The sequence below is a fragment of the Mesoplodon densirostris genome, chromosome 4 (genome assembly GCF_025265405.1).
Source record: "Mesoplodon densirostris isolate mMesDen1 chromosome 4, mMesDen1 primary haplotype, whole genome shotgun sequence".
Classification (NCBI taxonomy): Eukaryota; Metazoa; Chordata; class Mammalia; order Artiodactyla; family Ziphiidae; genus Mesoplodon; species Mesoplodon densirostris.
In genome coordinates, this window is record NC_082664.1 from 16,722,858 (window position 1) to 16,745,246 (window position 22,389).

The 22,389-nt window shown below is 42.2% G+C and overlaps 1 protein-coding gene across 1 annotated transcript in view; it reads left to right on the forward strand.

Annotated features, from left to right (window-relative positions):
* The window catches only part of KCNK10 (potassium two pore domain channel subfamily K member 10), a 145,963-nt gene that overhangs the window by 122,452 nt on the left and 1,122 nt on the right, over positions 1-22,389 (forward strand). Inside the window, exons 5-6 of the mRNA XM_060097960.1 lie at positions 16,518-16,704; positions 20,958-21,100. Of these exons, the coding sequence (XP_059953943.1) occupies positions 16,518-16,704; positions 20,958-21,100 (330 nt within the window). The remainder of the gene's footprint in view (positions 1-16,517; positions 16,705-20,957; positions 21,101-22,389) is intronic.

A 22,389-nucleotide genomic window follows, 5' to 3' on the forward strand; every position in this document is an offset into this window, starting at 1 on the left:
ACGTCTGACTTACGTCTCTCTGGTTGGGGGAACCTGGGTTGCATGCTTGTGTCCTTGTAGTAGGGAGGCTGGGAAAGTGAGTTGCTGGCATTCTTCAGCTTCTGTGCTGGGAAGAGGTCTCTGTCTTTCACCAAACAAAAGAAGGGGGTTCAGATGATGGGTGGACAAAAAGGAATGACTGGTGACCTCTAAAGCAGTCATGACCTGTGATCTAATTCCATCACAACATGATAATAGGGTGGCTAGTTGGCCTTCAACAGCATCACGATGGTCGTGAACAGCACACTGTAGGCTGTGTGTCACCAGGGTGGGTCCAAGTCCATTTTCTAGTCTTGTTTTCAACATGAGGAGAACATCAGGAGGCCTGGATGTCTTAAAAAAATTGTCTTTGGGGTCTCCACTTTTGGTCTTCTGTGGAGAACTGTTCAAATAAAGCATGCGTCTCTGCTAAACACTTTGCAGGATTGAAGTCATCTAAAACTAGATGAGAATACTTCTAGTTTAAAGAGAATACTTTTCTAAAGAAATTATTACCTGCAGAGACACAACTCCTACCTAAGAGTGGACCACTGTTTACTATTTTATCTTATAGAGCATGTGATGTCCATGCCTGCTATCATTTGCGTAGCTAAACAGCCCAGTCATTTCATGAAAGATGAAGGTATACTTTAGTCATTACATTAAGCTCCATTAAAGGGTTTGTATATAACTTAATTCTCTTAAAAGGAAAAAAAAAATATGCCAATTAACTAACAACCGGGACATTTATTGTGTGTATTCATTTAGTAATACCAATAGGCTTTTGTCTGAACATGTCTAATCAAATCCACATTCTAATGAAATCCATTCTAATCAAATTAAAGAACAATGCTACTCTTTAATAATCGTGGAAGAATGACAGATGAATAGACATAGATGAATTATGGATTTATTTGCCCACAGTGCATACACACTTGGAACTTGGAATGTCCTTGAGGGATGTGTATAAAATTTGAGTAAGATACAAAGAGGACAAGTCTATCAGGATGTTGAGATACCCACTTTGGATGACTCTGCCATGAGGCTATCAATGAAAATTCTGCCAGGAGCAGGAACCAACCAAAAAAGTACATTAAGTCTGAGTTCCTTCACCTCCTTGGCCTCCTTGCAGGGTTGTTTCTCTCCAGCACCAGTCTCCTGCCTTGAATCATTTGCAGTAACCCCGTTTACTACCATGGGTGAATCTTGAGGTATTACATATATATGGCCAATATATATGGGAGAACGGGACAGGCAAACAGTGTCATCGGTTCATCTTGTTATACTCTCTCATTCAGTGAATTCTTTCCCCTTCATAGCACTTCTCTCAAGCTGTGATGATATACTTTTTTTTTTTTCTAAGATTCACTTTTATTTGTATGTTAACATTTTTGAAATTATGATGCATCTCAAGGTTAATGTGATAAGAGAGTCTTCTGTCAGAGTTTAATTGACATAGTTTTAATTTTAATACTAACAAAATAATGGTGCATCTTAAATTGAATGACATCTTAGGTTCAATGCAATATCATAGTTTTGTAAAAACTAATATAATGATTATACCTGAATTAGTTTCCTAACACTGTTCTTATAATTAGTTTCAAATTATTATGAAATTAGTGGCATCTAGCAAGACAGATTTACTCTATTACAGTTATGGAAGTCAGACTTTTGGAATGGGTCTCACTGGACTAAAATCAAGATGTTAGCAAGGCTACATTCTTTTATTAGAGGTGCTAGGGGAATATCCATTTCTTGCCTCTTTTATCTTCTAGACACTGCCCACAGTTCTTGACTCCTGTCTCCCTTTCCTGTTCCCTCTTCCATGGTTTAACTACACTGTGATTACATTGGGCCTACCTGGATAATTCAGGATAATTTCTCTATCTTATTTTATTTTTTATTTTTTTTTATTTTACAAATTTAATCAGTTATACATATACATATGTTCCCATATCCCCTCCCTTTTGCGTCTCCCTCCCACCCTCCCTATCCCACCCCTCCAGGCGGTCACAAAGAACCGGGCTGATCTCCCTGTGCTATGCGGCTGCTTCCCACTAGCTATCTACCTTACATTTGGTAGTGTATATATGTCCATGCCGCTCTTTCACTTTGTCACAGCTTACCCTTCCCCCTCCCCATATCCTCAAGTCCATGCTCTAGTAGGTCTGTGTCTTTATTCCTGTCTTACCCCTATGTTCTTGATGACATTTTTTTCTTAAATTCCATATATATGTGTCAGCATACAGTATTTGTCTTTCTCTTTCTGACTTACTTCACTCTGTATGACAGACTCTAGGTCCATCCACCTCATTACAAATAGCTCAATTTCATTTCTTTTTATGGCTGAGTAATATTCCATTGTATATATGTGCCACATCTTCTTTATCCATTCATCCGATGATGGACACTTAGGTTGTTTCCATCTCCGGGCTATTGTAAATAGGGCTGCTATGAACATTTTGGTACATGTCTCTTTTTGAATTATGGTTTTCTCAGGGTATATGCCCAGTAGTGGGATTGCTGGGTCATATGGTAGTTCTATTTGTAGTTTTTTAAGGAACCTCCATACTGTTCTCCATAGTGGCTGTACCAATTCACATTCCCACCAGCAGTGCAAGAGTGTTCCCTTTTTTCCACACCCTCTCCAGCATTTATTGTTTCTAGATTTTTTGATGATGGCCATTCTGACTGGTGTGAGATGATATCTCATTGTAGTTTTGATTTGCATTTCTCTAATGAGTAAAGATGTTGAGCATCCTTTCATGTGTTTGTTGGCTGTCTGTATATCTTCTGTGGAGAAATGTCTATTTAGGTCTTCTGCCCATTTTTGGATTGGGTTGTTTGTTTTTTTGCTATTGAGCTGCATGAGCTGCTTATAAATTTTGGAGATTAATCCTTTGTCAGTTGCTTCATTTGCAAATATTTTCTCCCATTCTGAGGGTTGTCTTTTGGTCTTGTTTATGGTTTCCTTTGCTGTGCAAAAGCTTTGAAGTTTCATTAGGTCCCATGTGTTTATTTTTGTCTTTATTTCCATTTCTCTAGGAGGTGGGTCAAAAAGGATCTTGCTGTGATTTATGTCATAGAGTGTTCTGCCTATGTTTTCCTCTAGGAGTTTGATAGTGTCTGGCCTTACATTTAGGTCTTTAATCCATTTTGAGCTAATTTTTGTGTATGGTGTTAGGGAGTGATCTAATCTCATACTTTTACATGTCCCTGTCCAGTTTTCCCAGCACCACTTATTGAAGAGACTGTCCTTTCTCCACTGTACATTCCTGCCTCCTTTATCAAAGATAAGGTGACCATATGTCCGTGGGTTTATCTCTGGGCTTTCTATCCTGTTCCATTGATCTATATTTCTGTTTTTGTGCCAGTACCATACTGTCTTGATTACTGTAGCTTTGTAGTATAGTCTGAAGTCAGGGAGCCTGATTCCTCCAGCTCCGTTTTTCGTTCTCAAGATTGCTTTGGCTATTCGGGGTCTTTTGTGTTTCCATACAAATTGTGAAATTTTTTGTTCTAGTTCTGTGAAAAATGCCATTGGTAGTTTGATAGGTATTGCATTGAATCTGTAGATTGCTTTGGGTAGTAGAGTCATTTTCACAATGTTGATTCTTCCAATCCAAGAACATGGTACATCTCTCCATCTATTTGTATCATCTTTAATTTCTTTCATCAGTGTCTTATAATTTTCTGCATACAGGTCTTTTGTCTCCTTAGGTAGGTTTATTCCTAGATATTTTATTCTTTTTGTTGCAATGGTAAATGGGAGTGTTTCCTTGATTTCACTTTCAGATTTTTCATCATTAGTATATAGGAATGCCAGAGATTTCTGTGCATTAATTTTGTATCCTGCAACTTTACCAAATTCATTGATTAGCTCTAGTAGTTTTCTGGTAGCATCTTTAGGATTCTCTATGTATAGTATTATGTCATCTGCAAACAGTGACAGCTTTACTTCTTCTTTTCCCATTTGGATTCCTTTTATTTCCTTTTCTTCTCTGATTGCTGTGGCTAAAACTTCCAAAACTATGTTGAATAAGAGTGGTGAGAGTGGGCAACCTTGTCTTGTTCCTGATCTTAGTGGAAATGGTTTCAGTTTTTCACCATTGAGGACGATGCTGGCTGTGGGTTTGTCATATATGGCCTTTATTATGTTGAGGAAAGTTCCCTCTATGCCTACTTTCTGCAGGGTTTTTATCATAAATGGGTGTTGAATTTTGTCAAAAGCTTTCTCTGCATCTATTGAGATGATCATATGGTTTTTCTCCTTCAACTTGTTAATATGGTGTATCACATTGATTGATTTGCGTATATTGAAGAATCCTTGCATTCCTGGAATAAACCCCACTTGTTCATGGTGTATGATCCTTTTAATGTGCTGTTGGATTCTGTTTGCTAGTATTTTGTTGAGGATTTTTGCATCTATGTTCATCAGTGATATTGGCCTGTAGTTTTCTTTCTTTGTGACATCCTTGTCTGGTTTTGGTATCAAGGTGATGGTGGCCTCGTAGAATGAGTTTGGGAGTGTTCCTCCCTCTGCTATATTTTGGAAGAGTTTGAGAAGGATAGGTGTTAGCTCTTCTCTAAATGCTTGATAGAATTCGCCTGTGAAGCCATCTGGTCCTGGGCTTTTGTTTGTTGGAAGATTTTTAATCACAGTTTCAATTTCAGTGCTTGTGATTGGTCTGTTCATATTTTCTATTTCTTCCTGATTCAGTCTTGGCAGGTTGTGCATTTCTAAGAATTTGTCCATTTCTTCCAGGTTGTCCATTTTATTGGCATAGAGTTGCTTATAGTAATCTCTCATGATCTTTTGTATTTCTGCAGTGTCAGTTGTTACTTCTCCTTTTTCATTTCTAATTCTATTGATTTGAGTCTTCTCCCTTTTTTTCTTGATGAGTCTGGCTAATGGTTTATCAATTTTGTTTATCTTCTCAAAGAACCAGCTTTTAGTTTTATTGATCTTTGCTATCGTTTCCTTCATTTCTTTTTCATTTATTTCTGATCTGATTTTTATGATTTCTTTCCTTCTGCTAACTTTGGGATGTTTTTGTTCTTCTTTCTCTAATTGCTTTAGGTGCAAGGTTAGGTTGTTTATTTGAGATATTTCCTGTTTCTTAAGGTGGGATTGTATTGCCATAAACTTCCCTCTTAGAACTGCTTTTGCTGCATCCCATAGGTTTTGGGTCGTCGTGTCTCCATTGTCATTTGTTTCTAGGTATTTTTTAATTTCCTCTTTGATTTCTTCAGTGATCACTTCGTTATTAAGTAGTGTATTGTTTAGCCTCCATGTGTTTGTATGTTTTACAGCTCTTTTCCTGTAATTGATATCTAGTCTCATAGCATTGTGGTCGGAAAAGATACTTGATACAATTTCAATTTTCTTAAATTTACCAAGGCTTGATTTGTGACCCAAGATATGATCTATCCTGGAGAATGTTCCATGAGCACTTGAGAAAAATGTGTATTCTGTTGTTTTTGGATGGAATGTCCTATAAATATCAATTAAGTCCATCTTGTTTAATGTATCATTTAAAGCTTGTGTTTCCTTATTTATTTTCATTTTGGATGACCTGTCCATTGGTGAAAGTGGGGTGTTAAAGTCCCCTACTATGATTGTGTTACTGTCGATTTCTCCTTTTATAGCTGTTAATATTTCCCTTATGTATTGAGGTGCTCCTATGTTTGGTGCATAAATATTTACAATTGTTATATCTTCTTCTTGGATTGATCCCTTGATCATTATGTAGTGTCCTTCTTTGTCTCTTCTAGTAGTCTTTATTTTAAAGTCTATTTTGTCTGATATGAGAATTGCTACTCCAGCTTTCTTTTGGTTTCCATTTGCATGGAATATCTTTTTCCATCCCCTTACTTTCAGTCTGTATGTATCTCTAGGTCTGAAGTGGGTCTCTTGTAGACAGCATATATATAGGTCTTGTTTTTGTATCCATTCAGCCAGTCTGTGTCTTTTGGTGGGAGCATTTAGTCCATTTACATTTAAGGTAATTATTGATATGTATGTTCCTATTCCCATTTTCTTAATTGTTTTGGGTTCGTTATTGTAGTTCTTTTCCTTCTGTTGTGTTTCTTGCCTAGAGAAGTTCCTTTAGCATTTGTTGTAAAGCTGGTTTGGTGGTGCTGAACTCTCTCAGCTTTTGCTTGTCTGTAAAGGTTTTAATTTCTCCATCAAATCTGAATGAGATCCTTGCTGGGTAGAGTAATCTTGGTTGCAGGTTTTTCTCCTTCATCACTTTAAGTATGTCCTGCCACTCCCTTCTGGCTTGTAGAGTTTCTGCTGAGAGATCAGCTGTTAACCTGATTGGGATTCCCTTGTGTGTTATTTGTTGTTTTTGCCTTGCTGCTTTTAATATGATTTCTTTGTGTTTAATTTTTGACAGTTTGATTAATATGTGTCTTGGTGTATTTCTCCTTGGATTTATTCTGTATGGGACTCTCTGTGCCTCCTGGACTTGATTAACTATTTCCTTTCCCATATTAGGGAAGTTTTCAGCTATAATCTCTTCAAATATTTTCTCAGTCCCTTTCTTTTTCTCTTCTTCTTCTGGAACCCCTATAATTCGAATGTTGGTGCGTTTAATGTTGTCCCAGAGGTCTCTGAGGCTGTCCTCTGTTCTTTTCATTCTTTTTTCTTTATTTTGCTGTACAGCAGTTATTTCCACTATTTTATCTTCCACCTCACTTATCCGTTCTTCTGCCTCAGTTATTCTGCTATTGATCCCATCTAGAGTATTTTTTATTTCATTTATTGTGTTTTTAATCGATGCTTGATTCGTCTTTAGTTCTTCTAGGTCCTTGTTAACTGTTTCTTGCATTTTGTCTATTCTATTTCCAAGATTTTGGATCATCTTTACCATCATTATTCTGAATTCTTTTTCAGATAGACTGCCTATTACCTCTTCATTTGTTAGGTCTGGTGGGTTTTTATCTTGCTCCTTCTCCTGCTGTGTGTTTTTCTGTCTTCTCATTTTGCTTATGTTACTGTGTTTGGGGTCTCCTCTTTGCAGGCTGCAGGTTCGTAGTTCCCGTTGTTTTTGGTGTCTGTCCCCAGTGGCTAAGGTTGGTTTAGTGGGTTGTGTAGGCTTCTTGGTGGAGGGGACTACTGCCTGTGTTCTGGTGGATGAGGCTGGATCTTGTCTTTCTGGTGGGCAGGTCCACGTCTGGTGGTGTGTTTTGGGGTGTTTGCGGACTTTTTATGATTTGAGGCAGCCTCTCTGCTAATGGGTGGTGTTGTGTTCCTGTCTTGCTAGTTGTTTGGCATAGGGTGTCCAGCACTGTAGCTTGCTGGTCGTTGAGTGAAGCTGGGTGCTGGTGTTGAGATGGAGATCTCTGGAAGATTTTCGCCGTTTGATATTATGTGGAGCTGGGAGGTCTCTTGTGGACCAGTGTCCTGAAGTTGGCTCTCCCACCTCAGAGGCACAGCACTGACTCCTGGCTCCTCAATTTGGGATGATTTTTTGTCTATTCATGTATTCCACAGATGCAGGGTACATGAAGTTGATTGTGGAGCTTTAATCCGCTGCTTCTGAGGCTGCTGGGAGAGGTTTCCCTTTCTCTTCTTTGTTCTCACAGCTCCTGGGTCTCAGCTTTGGATTTGGCCCCGCCTCTGCGTGTAGGTCGCCGGAGGGCGTCTGTTCTTCGCTCAGACAGGACAGGGTTAAAGGAGCAGCCTCTTCGGGGACTCTGGCTCACTCAGGCCGGGCGGGAGGGAGGGGCACGGAGTGAGGGGCGAGCCTGCAGCGGCAGAGGTCGGCGTGACGTTGCACCAGCCCGAGGCGCGCCGTGCGTTCCCCCAGGGAAGCCGCCCCTGGATCCCGGGACCCCGGCAGTGGCAGGCTGCACAGGCTCCCGGAAGGGCGGTGTGGACAGTGTCCTGCGCTCGCACACAGGCTTCTTGGCGGCGGCAGCAGCAGCCCCAGTGTCCCACGCCCGTCTCTGGGCTCCGCGCTTTCAGCCGCGACTCGCGCCCGTCTCTGGATCTCCTTTACGCGGCGCTCTTAATCCCCTCTCCTCGCGCAGCAGGAAACCAAGAGGGAAGAAAAAGTCTCCTGCTTCTTCGGCAGCTCCAGAGTTTTCCCGGACTCCCTCCCGGCTAGCTGTGGCACACTAGCCCCCTTCAGGCTGAGTTCTCGCCGCCAGTCCCAGTCCTCTCCCTGCGCTCTGACCGAAGCCCGAGCCTCAGCTCCAGCGCCGCCCGCCCTGGCGGGGGAGCAGACAAGCCTCTCGGGCTGGTGAGTGCCGCTCGGCACCGCTCCTCTGTGCGGGAATCTCTCTGCTTTGCCCTACCCAGGTATGTGGGGAGTTTCTTGCCTTTTGGGAGGTCTGGGGTCTTCTGCCAGCGTTCAGTAGGTGTTCTGTAGGAGTTGTTGCACGTGTAGCTGTATTTCTGGTGTATCTGTGATGATATACTTGCTTGTGTGATTATTTAATGATTGTCTTGCCCCGACTAGCTCTGTGAGGTTGGGGGCCATTCTGTTTCTTCTCACCCTTGGATTTAGCCCTGTAACTGATGGACAGTAGTGCCTGATAAATATTTATTGAATGAAAGAATAGAAAAGTTATAGGATTCAACTTCACTCACAGCTTGGGAAATATTCTGCTAAAGAAAATTTCTCTGTTCTGGATGCTTCTGTCAAGTTCCCTCAGTGCAGGGCTTCCCAGTATAAGATTTATTTCTGGGTGACTTTCTATGAAGCTGTGTTCCATCCTTATTTAAACTTCTCTGTTTCCAGGCTCACTCAAAAGTTCAAGCATATCTCTTTCTCTTCTGTTTTCTTTGTTTCTCAAACAGAGAGGTACAAGCCCAGCTGAAAGCATTCTAATACCTCCAAAAAATTTTTAAAAATAAATAGATTTATTTATTTATTCATTTTTGGCTGTGTTGGGTCTTCATTGTGGTGCGCGGGCTTTCCCTAGTTGCAGTGAGAGGGGGGCTACTCTTCGTTGTGGTGCACGGGCGTCTCATTGCGGTGGCTTCTCTTGCTGCAGGGCACAGGCTCTAGGCATGCAGGCTCAGTAGTTGTGGCTCGCAGGCTCTAGAGCACAGGCTCAGTAGTTGTGGTGCACGGGCTTAGTTGCTCCGCGGCATGTGGGATCTTCCCAGACCAGGGCTTGAACCTGCGTCCCCTGCATTGGCAGGTGGAGTCTTAACCACTGTGCCACCAGGGAAGGCCCCCCAAAATTCTTAAACCATTGTTCCATCTCTGCTTTCTATACCCCAAAGTCTTTTTCTCAATTATGCTCATCCTTCTCAAAGGCTTTCTTAATTTTTCTTGCTTCTCATTGCCTTTTTTTCTCTTGTGGTTCACACATCTTTTCCCTATATGAGTTCTTAATGCTTATTTCATTATTCTTTATAGTTTTATGTGGACGAGCATCCCTATGGGCTTTCATTAAAAATATCTGTCTAAAAAGAAAGAAGGAAGGAAAGAAAGGGTGTAACCATTGGGAAAGGGTTTGCTCTCCACTTCCTCAATAAAACTCAGGAATTTTTACAGAGATTGACTCAGTACTATCCAGGTGCTTTTTTATCTGCTGACCTAAATCTGGCTGATCTTGGGGGCTTTCTTCAAATCTTCCAACAGGCAAGATAAATAAGGCCACAGAAAATACATGCTTGTTTGTCACTTATCTTGATTCTTGGACATATAGACAGTCATTCCAGGAAGCCCACCAGAAGCTCACAGATGCCTTCTCTCTGGGCTACTCATACCCAAGGTGAGGGCATTTGAAGGCTTTCTTCTCTCCCATACTTCCTGGGTGCTCTTAGATGCTGGTTCCAGTCAACAGTGACATGGCTAAGAGATGCCAGGAAGGACGAGAAAGAGTAAAGAGGTCCTTGATAAGCCACAGTGGGGCAAGTGAGCATTTTACTTACCTTGTGTGTTAGGTGGCTGCATTATGATCATTGCTTCCCAACTCTACCCCCACCAAAGCCACCCCCACCAGACCCTGGGCAAGGTTCTTGTCTCTCCTAGACAGCTCCAGCCAGGACTTGTCTTTCCCAATTCCTTATCTTCTTTTAGGAGAGCATTCTTAGCAGGAGGCCCACTGTAATCTCACTCTTTCTTTTCCCCGTTTGTTACATGTGTTCCTTCCTGGTGAGGGGCCACAATCTAAAGAAGAGAATTCACCTTCCTTTGAAAAGAACTTGCACCACAGTACACGGTCTGACTTCCTTCCCCCCTTCATAGTGGAATAATTACTGAGCTATCGCCAAAATTTTAAAAACTAACATGGTAACAGAGTTGAGATGATTGGGGTCTTTGAAAGAACCAAATAAACAGCATCCCCTCTTTCCCACCCAAGGTATGTATCAATTGAGAAATAAGACAAAGGAGATGACAGATTCCAACCTAATGTTTCTATGTCCCCTCAACACTGGAGAATTTGACTTATATTTGTGGAAAAATGGGTTTCCTAGTACAACCTGAGGATTAGACAGGAGATCACAAGTGGGTACTTCTTGAGGGAAGCCTGTTCCCAAAAGGAAGAAGAGAGGAAGAGTCTGAGTTCTCAGTTCTTGCATCAGAGTCAGAGGCTGGAGAGAGACCTGTGCGTTACAGCGTGTGGAGCCCCGTGAACAAGGGAAAAAGTGGCAGGGATGGGAAGGAACACTTTTTCTATTCAGGCGCTCTTGTGTCTTGACTACTGTGGACTGTTTGGCCAGTGAACTATGACCTTGAACCCTCATTAGCAAAGGGAGGGAGAAGAGTGAGTCTACCTTTCAGCTGTCTGTAGCCTAGTTACTGTAGTATTATTATTATATGCTTGTGTGTATGATGGTGGAGAGGGCATTTTTGGGTGGGAACATTGTTCATGTCGCTGCTGAAATCTGGGTAAAATACATTTAGAATTTGGAGAGGTGAGCAGCTGGGTGTGGCATCTATCAGGATTGCCAGGAGTTATTCTTTTGATGTGTCTCATCAGGAGGTGTCCCCATCCTCCTCTCCTTTCATACGTTCATTAAAGAGAAGGATCATTCTTCAGCCACGGTTACAGCTGGGTGTTTCCTCCATTGGTGTGATCACTTATGTGTTGTTCTGATTTCTGGGACATAGTTTCTGAGTGCTTAGCTAACAAAGATCCAAACATCTTCTATTACAGGTGGCACACTTTTGTATTCCACTTACAATAGCTACAAGAATATTCCTTTCTTCTCTACCAGGTGATATTTTTAATCACTGGGATGTCATTAGGTAATAACTTTGCCTTCAGTGGTCAGACCAGGGCTGGGCACCATGGACAGCGCCACAAAGACTGTTTTTGGCCAAAGACTCAGATGTTCCCACCCTGCCCCAGCCAACTAGACTTTGTGTGCATGAGGAAGGAACTTCCTCTCTCTCTTTTTAACTCCTGTGTCCCTTGCAACTAGAACAACCCCTGACATGTAAAAGGTTTTTAATAATTATGTGCTGAATGAATTACCTGGTTGAATTTTAAGTGCAAAAATATCTTGTGTTCCAATAGAGAATTATCTTCAAATGTTAAAAGCCACGGAATTTTTGAACAGAAAACTTTCAAAGATTTTAATTGAACTGTTCCCAGAGTGGAACAGCTGAGAATTATGATTATTTCTAGATTTTAATTTTTCTTCATCCCAGGTGCACCTATGTTGGCATTTCAGTGATAAAAACAATTTAATTGTATACACCAAAAGCTTTTTCAAAAACTTTGCATGGCTGTACCAGCAAAGCACTGAACTGGCCAAAAATCTGTTGGATGCTGCAACGTGGCTCAGAGTCAGATGTTAGATATAACTTTTTTTTTTTTTTTTTTTGGTATAGATACTATCCATTTGTGTAATTTGTATCTTTTTTTTTTTTTTGGTATAGATACTGTCCTGCTTTTGAGTAGGACATTTTCAGTAGGCTCCACAGAGATTTTACTGCACGATTCTTACTAATGTGTGTTTATAGTATCTCTGCCATGGAGATTATAGGCAAATGGTGTTTAACAGCTCTCCTCACAGTCCATAGAATTGCTGATACTACATGGCTATTCGTTGTGATGTTGAAACCACTCGTTAGAATTGGTCTTTTAAAAAAGAAATCTTTGTGAAAAACATAATAGTACCAGAAAGTAAAGTCAACTCTTTTGTGAGGCAGCTCCTATTATCTTTCCATTTTGAGAAATCATTCTCAGTTCAGTTGTATTACCATGGTGATGTGTTTGCATTTCAACAAAACAAAACTGAACCATAAACTAGAGCTCTGCATGTCTAGCTCCTGTCCTAGGGTTTTTATGGCAGTGTCTTTATTATTGAATAAAATCCCCACGTCCTGGCTAAAAATCACAGCAAATAAACAGTTTCTCAGCCATACACATCAATCTGGATTGCTAATCTCAGAATTCTAAGAAATCTCATAAAAGTGAAAAGAAGAATAGATATTAGAGAGGGGTAAAAAATCAAAAAAGAAATAGCCCACAAATGAATAAAAATATACTTGTTCTCTATAATAAGATTGTGGAAGTAAACAAACAGGGGAAGACCACTATGCTTGATGAGAATTGGATGTGCGGCTTAGCCCTCTGAGGTCTGAAACAAGTAAACACTACCTGAATTGTCAGCACATGCATCCTCTCTCAAAGGAGAGCTCTTAGAGCTGGCTCCCCTGCCTCCTACTTATGAAATGTATTTTTCTCTTTGGAACAATTGCACATAATTTTGACAACGAAAAGAACTGTCCAGGAGGTGTGGTTTGAGTTCCTCAAAAATCCCTACAGGGCTTCCTTGGTGGCGCAGTGGTTTAGAGTCCGCCTGCCAATGCAGGGGACACAGGTTCGTGCCCCGGTCCGGGAAGATCCCATATGCCGCGGAGCGGCTGGGCCCGTGAGCCATGGCCGCTGAGCCTGCGCGTCTGGAGCCTGTGCTCCGCAACGGGAGAGGCCACAACAGTGAGAGGCCCGCGTACTGCAAAAAAAAAAAAAAAAAAATTCCTGCAGTTAGTGCCAATAGGACGCGAGAAATAGTATTGCATGATACCATCTGCATAAGGAGAAGGAAAAACCACATCATCTATTCTAATCCAAAAAGTGTGAAAACAAGATTTGGACAGATATATACAACTATTCTATCACTTCTGCCCAAATATTGTATCAAACCATCTCTTCCCAGATAACAATTTTGTTAGCCTCAAAACACATTAGCTCAGTCAGATCTGGGCTCTCACAAAGCTTTTTGCTAGCTGCTCTGCTTACTGGTAAATAAACAATGGGATTTTGCCTAGCAACCCCACCATGGAAACACAACTTGACTCCCTAAGTGGTGGGGGAGTTAGGGGGGCGGTTCAAGGAACCCAAGGGCTGTGCCTTTCAGGGACCCTCTGCAGCTGGTTCCTGACACCGCAACCATTAACGGCAATTCTTGTCAGTTTCAGAAGGATGATGAAAAACTTGGGGGAAATTAATTAAAAGGCAAATAAAAAAGCTTCCAAGATTGTGAGCTGAGCCTGTCTGAGAGCTCAGTCCAGAGTCAGCACAAAAGAACCAAAGGAGAATGAGGACTTTTTTCTTATTGGAAAGGAGGTAATTATAGGACATAATGTATCCAGGAAGGGAAAACCAGCAGTGACCACCTGAATCTAAACAAAGATTATCTTAAACCCGAGGTGAGGGGACAGTCCTCAGTAGCAAAGGGCAACATTAAATCCGGGAATGTCCACATTTAAAGAAAGCCTTGAACTTTTACATCAAAAATGATTGCTAACAATCATCAAGCATTCAGCAGGCACTGTGCTGAGATTTTACACACTTATTTAATTTTCCAGACAATCCTATGAGGTGGATTTTCTTACCTCCATTTTTAGAGGAAGAAACTGATGCCAGAAAAATTGAGAAACTTGCCCAAGGTCACTCAGTCCTTTAGCATTGGGGATGGGATGTGTCTCAAGCAGGCTGCCCCTAGAGGCCAAGTTCTTAAACACCATTTTACCGTAGTAGTGAATGGGTGCAGAGCTAATGAGGAAAAGAAGCCCAGAGATCACTGGATGACGTGTTTGTAGCTCCAGCTTGAGAGCTACAGTTTAAAATGTTCAATTAAGGCAACCATTCTTTATTTTTTTTTAAGTGTCTAGAGGGCAGCAAAAACATGAGTATCCAGAATAACAGATATTGCCAAAATCTTACACCCATATCTCTTCCTTTTATAGTGAAGTATGGGTATACGCAGTTTCATAGACCTACACACACACGCGCATGCAAGACACTTGATTTTGTAAGTCCCTAAAATACTCTGATGACCAAATTCTCCAAGGATTCTCTGAGCATCACCCTAGGATGTCTGGAGGAAGCAGCCCAGGGACATGTTGGTTGGCTTGGGCAGTGAGCAGTGGTGAAATGTTTACCTTGCAGATAAACTCTCCAACAGCTAATGCAATTAAGACTCCACCATCTAGCCTTTGTTACACACCTTCCTCTCCTCTACCAAACAAATGCTGTCCGGTGCCATCTTCCCTCTGCCCACCTCCTGGAGCCTGGGAAGGTCTCCAGCTTCCTCCGTACCTGCTGCTCTCTTTTGCCAATCTCAACCTCATTTGGATTGCAGTTGCATTCGCATCCTAATTTCTGACTTAACTAGTGTCTCACAAACATTTAATTCACTTTAATTTCATTATGCATTTGAGGAGGATGATTTACTGAGGGGGAAAATGATGTTCCCATTGTCGGCAATTAGATTAACTTAATGATCTATGGTAAAAATCTCCTTTTGGGCTTTGGAGTTTTGTACATGTTTACAAACAAAACTAGGCTAATAATAACTAATTTCCTGGATTCTCAGAGGGGCCTTAACTGCCCCCTCAAAGTTCTATAATATCCTATTTGGAAATTCATGAAATGGGTAAAACATTACTTGTAGTTCTCAGATAATTTATCTTGTCACAGTACACTTGTGGAAAAATGGTATTTTCATATGCAGTTTCAAAAATATCAATAAATTATCTTTTTTTTCTGATGGCTTTTCTGAGGAGATGGGGAGGGAACTATATAAAAACATGGATCAATTTATTTTTTCCTGTTCCCACTTTATATACTGAGTACTCTCTTAGGAGTTAGAGAACTTGACTCCTTTTTATAAAGGATTGTATGTCTTTAGCTTTTCCTACGAATATTTAGGGGAATACACTGATCCAGGAACTGGAGTGTAAATAGTGCTGATTGAGATTTGTGCAAATAAATATTCTCCACTATTCCTATCATTTACCTGCCCATTCCATCCTGCCGTATTCAACATACCTGGGACTCAGGACCCCAGGCAGGTGGGACAGATGGTTTTGAGGCATGATTACAGGGAAGAGCAGCCTCTCCACTCCTTTTCCAGCTCTTTTGTCCCTTGGCGTTTTCCAGTGAAGAGGTGGTACTGATGTTTGTCTCCATAAGTCAAGGAGGAAGAGGCGAATGAGAGGAAGGGAAACAGAATCATCATCAACCTTCCTATCTTGGAGACCTAGTCATTGCCTTGGCTAGCATTTCCTGGTCAAGCCGAGTGGATGATCGTAGAAGAATCTCTCTTGACCATTTCTGTCCTGGGAAACCTGGCTGACGTGACCCTGCTGTGATGAAAGTTTAGGAAGTCCTGGACACTGACAAGATCGCTCAGTGACAAGTTTTTATTCTCAGTCTTCCTTCCGAGAGGGGAAACAGGAAGGCCTATTCTTCACAGAGGTTAGTCTGGTTTCTCTCCTTGGGGGAGCACTCTGGCAACTTTGAACTGGTGAATCCTTGAGTAACTTGAAAGTTGGTCTCCATCACTGCGCACCGGACTGAGATCACACCAGAATTCGCATCTTGGCTCTGCCCTTAATTAGCAACATGTTATGCAGGTTCCTTACCCTTGTTGGCCTCTTTTTGCATCTGTGAAACGAGGTGTATGAATGCAAAGTTCTCTCTGTACTCTGGAGGTTCTCTGCTCTCTAAGTTACCGGAAGGCAATGACTAGAAAATAGATCACATGGTGAGGATTTCCACGAGGTAAATGTGTACTTTTGCAGAAACTCAATCTAGGCAGTGTACAAAGGTCCAGGCACTCTGGTGTTAAATATATATTTATGATAGTATGTGGCTTTGGTTGAGTAACGGTGCTAGGGTCCCCTGATGACAGTCTCTAATGGCAAATTGGGAGCTTTGAGAAGACCTTAAGGGATTATTCAGTTTAGTTGCCATGTCAGTGTTGTCTTGAGTGCCATTCAATAGGACACCAGTGTGCCTCCAGTCTATCTCTTGACTCCATGGGCATGATTCTTTTGCTAAACCCCAAGCTAAGTGGGGTTTCTTGCCCAAGGACCCCTAGACCCCCTGAAAACTTCTGAATGTGCATTTTTCTAGGAGAGGGTCCACAGCTTTCATCAGATTCTCACAAAGCTGCCCATGACCAAAGAGAGGTTCAAAGCCACTGATGCTTTTTTCTCTACCTCTGTCTTCTGAATCCAGGGTGATGGAGCTGACTTGCCTATCTTTCTTTCTCTTTTGCTGTTCTTTAGAAAAAGCAAGTGAGTCAGACCAAGATCCGGGTCATCTCAACCATCCTGTTCATCTTGGCCGGCTGTGTTGTGTTTGTGACAATCCCCGCTGTCATTTTCAAATACATTGAGGGATGGACGGCCCTGGAGTCCATTTACTTTGTGGTGGTCACTCTCACCACGGTTGGCTTTGGTGATTTTGTGGCAGGTAAGCAAGCACCCTGGGCATCCCAGTTACCAGGGCCCTGGTGGGGAAAATATTCTCTTGGCAGTGCTTTTCCAAACCATGAGAAAAGATGTGGGAGAAGCAAATGAAAAAGGCTCAGCATCACTGCTGCTGTGCACAGGCTTGTTTCAAACCCATGGTCCTCTGCGATGTAAACAACAGCAGGCTGCTGCCTTGAAAGGAAGCTAGCCTCTCCCCCACCCCCAGGTTGCAGATTGCCCTTATCACCATATGAATTATGAGTGAAATGAATTTCTCATTGGATTTTGGACTTCTGAATTGTATTAAGCCTCCTTGAATCAATTGATAAAGGCTATATTAGCAAGTGGCAAATATGGAAGTCTGTAGGAATTAGCATAGAGTTTAGTCTGCAGTGATCTGCAGATGAAGCTGCCTGATGCTGAGGTGAGAGCCACTGTCCCTGCAGAAGTTGTCCTGGGCATGTCCGGATGCAAGAATTAAGACTCAGGTGACCTACCAGGAGTTGAAAACTGCCCCGAGGGAATATAATATTATAATGGCTTCTGCATGAATGTATATAGGAGAAATAGCCTTCATTGTAAAAATAAATGCCAATGAACTGTGCTTAAGGAAGCAAATGGAAACCACCATCAAATTCATCTAGGGACGGGGAGCTTGAAAATTGAGATGATCTGACATCTTACGTGTACCACTTTCTGAGCGTGGTAGGAAGGCAGGAATAGAAGGAGGAGGCCATCCTTCTCTTTCCTAATGGAATAGTTCTAGGTGGTCAGAGAGTCGATCATTTTCTACTTCAAGAAGGGAACACTCTGACCAAGGAACTCTATCGTAAGTTATACATTTATAGAAGACAGGGATCTCCTCTCCTGGAATCTGGAAAACAGCAAATTCTGGAGAGGGTGTGAAGGCTGGTCAGCAGGTGCATGGGTATCTCCAGGTTAATTCTGGAGTGATTTTGTAGCTATTCCAACTGGGAAGTTGAAGACTGAAGTCCACTTTGTAGAAATAGCAGTTTTAATTTTTTCTTCCTTTTTATTGGCTAAGGGCTAAGAACTGCAAAGTCAAAGTGATTAAAGATTGTTTACAAAGAGCCCGAGGCCTGGGACCCCACCAATCTTTCCTTATGCACAGTGCTCAACCATTGTGCAGATCCTCAGCTTGGGCAAGAGGTCACTTGATGCCATTTGATGAGAGGCCTGAAGCTCTGGAAAGACACCACACAGAGAAATGAGGAAAGTAAGAGGAACAACTCTCTGGTTAATTCCTTAGCATCATCCATAGCTGCACTGTGGGAAAACTCAGCTGAGGTTCCAGTCCCAGGTAAACACATGTAACGGCAGCTGCAGTTTAGAGCTATTTCACCAGGATCTTTAAGTTCCCCAAAGCATCATTTGCACTCTGTTGTGCTGCAGAGCCCCCTGTGCTAACACTGGCCTGTCTGGAGGACTGTCTTCTGGAGGGCACTTATGGTAAACCCTGCTTTCTAACCAAGCGCTCAGTTCCATCTGTCAACCTGTTAATCTGGGACACAAATAGCACAGCCTTGGGAATATGAGATTTAAAAAATTACTTGTGATTTAAATTTATCATTTATCCTTATGAGCCACCATGGGCTGTGACTACGTAGCACACACCAGCACTTGACCTGATGTTTACTTACCTGGTAAGGGTGTGACTGCCACTAGCACTGTTTTTTTTTTTTTTTTTTTTTTTAATGATCTTTAACAATGGAAGATTTTAATGGAGCAAATGGGCAAATCTACAGATAAACACATAGAATTGTTAGAATGTTTTAAAGTCTGTTTTTGTTGTAACTGGGTGAGAGAAAATGAACATGTTTTCCCCATGGGTTTTTGATAACGGTGGTTGTACATGTAAATATGTCTCTTTTTTTTACCTTTTTTACCTTTCTTTTTTTTTTTCTTTTAGTTTTTATTTTATATTGGAGCAGAGTTGATTAACAATGTTGTGTTAGTTTCAGGTGTACATCAAAGTGATTCAGTTATACATATACATGTGTCTATTCTTTTTCAAATTCTTTTCCCACTTAGGTTATTACAGAATATTGAGCAGGGTTCCCTGCATAGCACTGTTTTAATTCCCTTACTCACTGCAGATTACAGAGCCATATTTCCTTTGTCCTGAAGTCTCCGCAGACTCGGGTCTTCTATAATTCACGGTGCTGACTGCAATTGGACCAGGCCCTTCTAAACTGCAGTTTCCAGGGCTAACATAGACCAGTCTGAAGAATGCATGCCTTAGAACACTGGAAGTGCGTCACAACCTTTTGGCAATACTTTTAAGAGCAAAAGGGAAGGATGCCCGTCATTTTAAAAGATACATTAACAAGAGTTGATGGTTGCTGTGATTTGACAGGGCATCAATTCAGAAATATCGATCAGAACATCGATCACCATGCAGGATCAAGTGCTGGTTTATTTTGTAGCTGACTCACTTTAGGACAGTCTAACAACATTACAAGCATTTTGGACCCCAACTGGGAGCACACACTGAGTTCTGCGTTCCAGGCTAGCAGCTGATAAAGGAACAGGCAGCCTTGTTCGCTAGCGCGCCCTAGTGACAGTCTTTTTGGGGTGATGGTGACTTGTGAAGGTAAATATTTATTTTTAGATAGCTCCAAGGAGAAAGCTGCAGAGTTCTCTAGCCTAGCGCAGAGATGAAATGAACCTCGAAACCCACTTAACGTTGCAGAAACTCCAACTGTATCCTAGAGAAAGCTGAGCGGGGAGAGTTACCTGAAAGGGAAAAACAAGGCAGCTACACCAAACCTAGGGGGGGTTGCCACAGAGCCCTTTAGCAAAATTTGGAATTCTAATTTTAAGAAGTGGCTGTAGCTATGGAGACCTCGCGGGCGGCGTTGCAAAGTGGGTTTGGTCACCCCGAAAAGAGCCACAAGCCACAGTGCCTGCCCAGCTGCTTTTGGGAGGTATTCTTGATACCATAAGAGCTCAGTATGGATTCAAGGATGCTAGATGAGGTTACAAACATGCCCCAGTGGGAAAGTCCAGTGATCAGTTACCATGTGGTACCATAATTACCAATCCATGGCTCAAGTTGGTTGTCTTAGAAATGGCCACCTGCCCGCTTTAGTGGGCAATGACATCTCACAGGGTGAGAGCAAGGCTGGTAGTTATTTCATGGAGCTTCCTTACTTCTTTAGGAGAGGGCGCTGGGCTTGGAATCTCTTTTGCATGGCTACTTTAGGCAGTGCCTGTAGGAGGCCTAGAATAAATAGGCTAATTACTTGGAATAATGACTAGTCCTTTTAATGGGACAGTCAGTCAATGCAGTCAGGCAACTAGTCAATTTGGTCTGATGGATTTTTACTGTAATCCCTATTTGTAAAGGGATTGAACTAGCTGGGCTTGAAGGTCCCTTTTCGTTCTAGCATGGTGATTCTAATTGCTCAGTCTAACTGACCCTATGGATTAGCATCATGTAAACACCATCCCTTGGTTAGCACTATTGCTTGGGTCCAAATCTCAGGAATACCATTAAGTCTAATATTACTTCCATACATCTACTTATCTCTTGGTAAATGCATGTGTGCTTAAGAAGGAAATGGTTCCAAGAGTTCCCAACCATTTGGGATTATTTAATGCTATTTTATTTTTATTAAATTTAAGGCAGTTGGGCCTCCCTGGTGGCGCAAGTGGTTGAGAGTCCGCCTGCCGATGCAGGGGATACGGGTTCGTGCCCCGGTCTGGGGGGATCCCATGTGCCGCGGAGCGGCTGGGCCCGTGAGCCATGGCCGCTGAGCCTGCGCGTCCGGAGCCTGCGCGTCCGGAGCCTGTGCTCCGCAACGGGGGAGGCCACAACAGTGAGAGGCCCGCATACCGCAAAAAAAAAAAAAAAAAAAAAAAAAAAAAAATTTAAGTCAGTTTAAGAAAAACTTGACAACTGGGCCTGCTCTGTTGTCCTCTTATTCAAGTCATTCATCGTCAAGCTCAGGTTTAGACTAGGTGGATCAAGTTGGCCACTGACTATTTTTTGTTACGAGTATTATGGTTAGTGGTCAAGATTCAGAGGAAGTTAAGCCACAGGTCAGGCTACTTTAGGGAAGAGACATGTCTTTTCCTTGCCATCCCAACGATGTCACATTGTGTATTACAGCAAGCCTAGTAGCTGTTAGATGGTGATGGACAACATTTCTGCTACACAGACTGGGATATGTTTGCTCTGCGAAGGCTATATGCTAGATCCTGGTTAAAGTAACATTTGGTTGTTTTCAGGGGGAAACGCTGGCATCAATTACCGGGAGTGGTATAAGCCCCTAGTGTGGTTTTGGATCCTTGTTGGCCTTGCCTACTTTGCAGCTGTCCTCAGTATGATCGGAGATTGGCTACGGGTTCTGTCCAAAAAGACAAAAGAAGAGGTAGGACCCCTTTCCAGATTCTATGAATGTTCCTGAGATCAGATAGGCTCGTGTTAAGAATTACCTATCTCTATTCTATGGGCTAGACTGTGTCCTACTAAATGGAGGGCTTCTAGGCTTCCTCGTTTTGAATCCTTGAATTGTTTTAAATGACAAGCTAAATGGAATAGCAGTTATTTCTGGATCCTTTTTTGGGAGGTGTGAAAATCTGATGACCCACCAGCCCACAGCTCCTGGAAAGACTAGTAAACAACAACTTATTTTTTAAAAAAGAAATGAAAAGAAAAACAAACAAACATAGCAGAAGTAGATTACAGTTGAGGGAGGTGTGCAGTTGTCCCCAGTCAGCAAATACGTGAATTTTTCTCAATTCCGTATGAGACTGAAGTTATTGAACTGTGGCTGGCCATGGGGAAGTGAACTCAAGGGGTTCCTTTCACTTATGCCCCCTCTTGGTTGTCAGATCTGTAGAAACAAGTATATGTCTGTGGCCAGGGGCACACAACCTTTCCTTCCTCAAATAAATGTGCATGGAAACCTACACAGAGGCAAGAAAAGGTAGCCATAGGGAGGAAAGGTAGATTTTGTTTCTTTTATAAAATGTCCACATAGTTCATCTGGAAAGAGAGGAAAAGAAATAAGAAAGAGGGAGGGCAAAGTAAAGAGAAGGAAAGTGCTAAAGAAAGGAGAGGAGATAAAACCCAAAGAAACACAAAGAGGGGCAGCCTCTTTAAGGGTGATTGTTCCCTTCCCAGAATGCGATCATTTGATGTGGAAGGCCCCAGGAGAGCGTTGTTGAACGGAGATGTCTCCCAGATCACTCCTGGGGGCAATGCTTTAATTTTCCTGGCTTGCATAAGCCATGTCAATGCACTCTCCAGTCTGATTCCCCAGATAGCTAACTGACCTGCTGAAAATCAGCTCTAACAAAAGAGAAAGCCACACCATAAATACTGACGTTCCTCAATGCAAATGTCCGAGTTACTCATCTGTATAGGAAAGCATGAGACTTTAACTAATAGCCCTGCTGAAAAAGAGCCCAGAGATTTGGGATTGACCCTCATGCAAAACTTCGCTCTGAGGAAGTGTGTTCTGTGGGCTTTGGCAGAACACGCCCTCTTCCCGCACCTTGACCCTGGAAGTTTGGTTACCATGTGCCCTGGAGGGTCTTCTTAAACCAGGGTTAGCACAAGGCCATAGCACGGCCCAGATATAGGGTGACCACCTTGACCAGTGTGCCCAGGACTGAGGCCTTTCCCTTTTAAAAGCGGGACATTCCCAGGCTAACT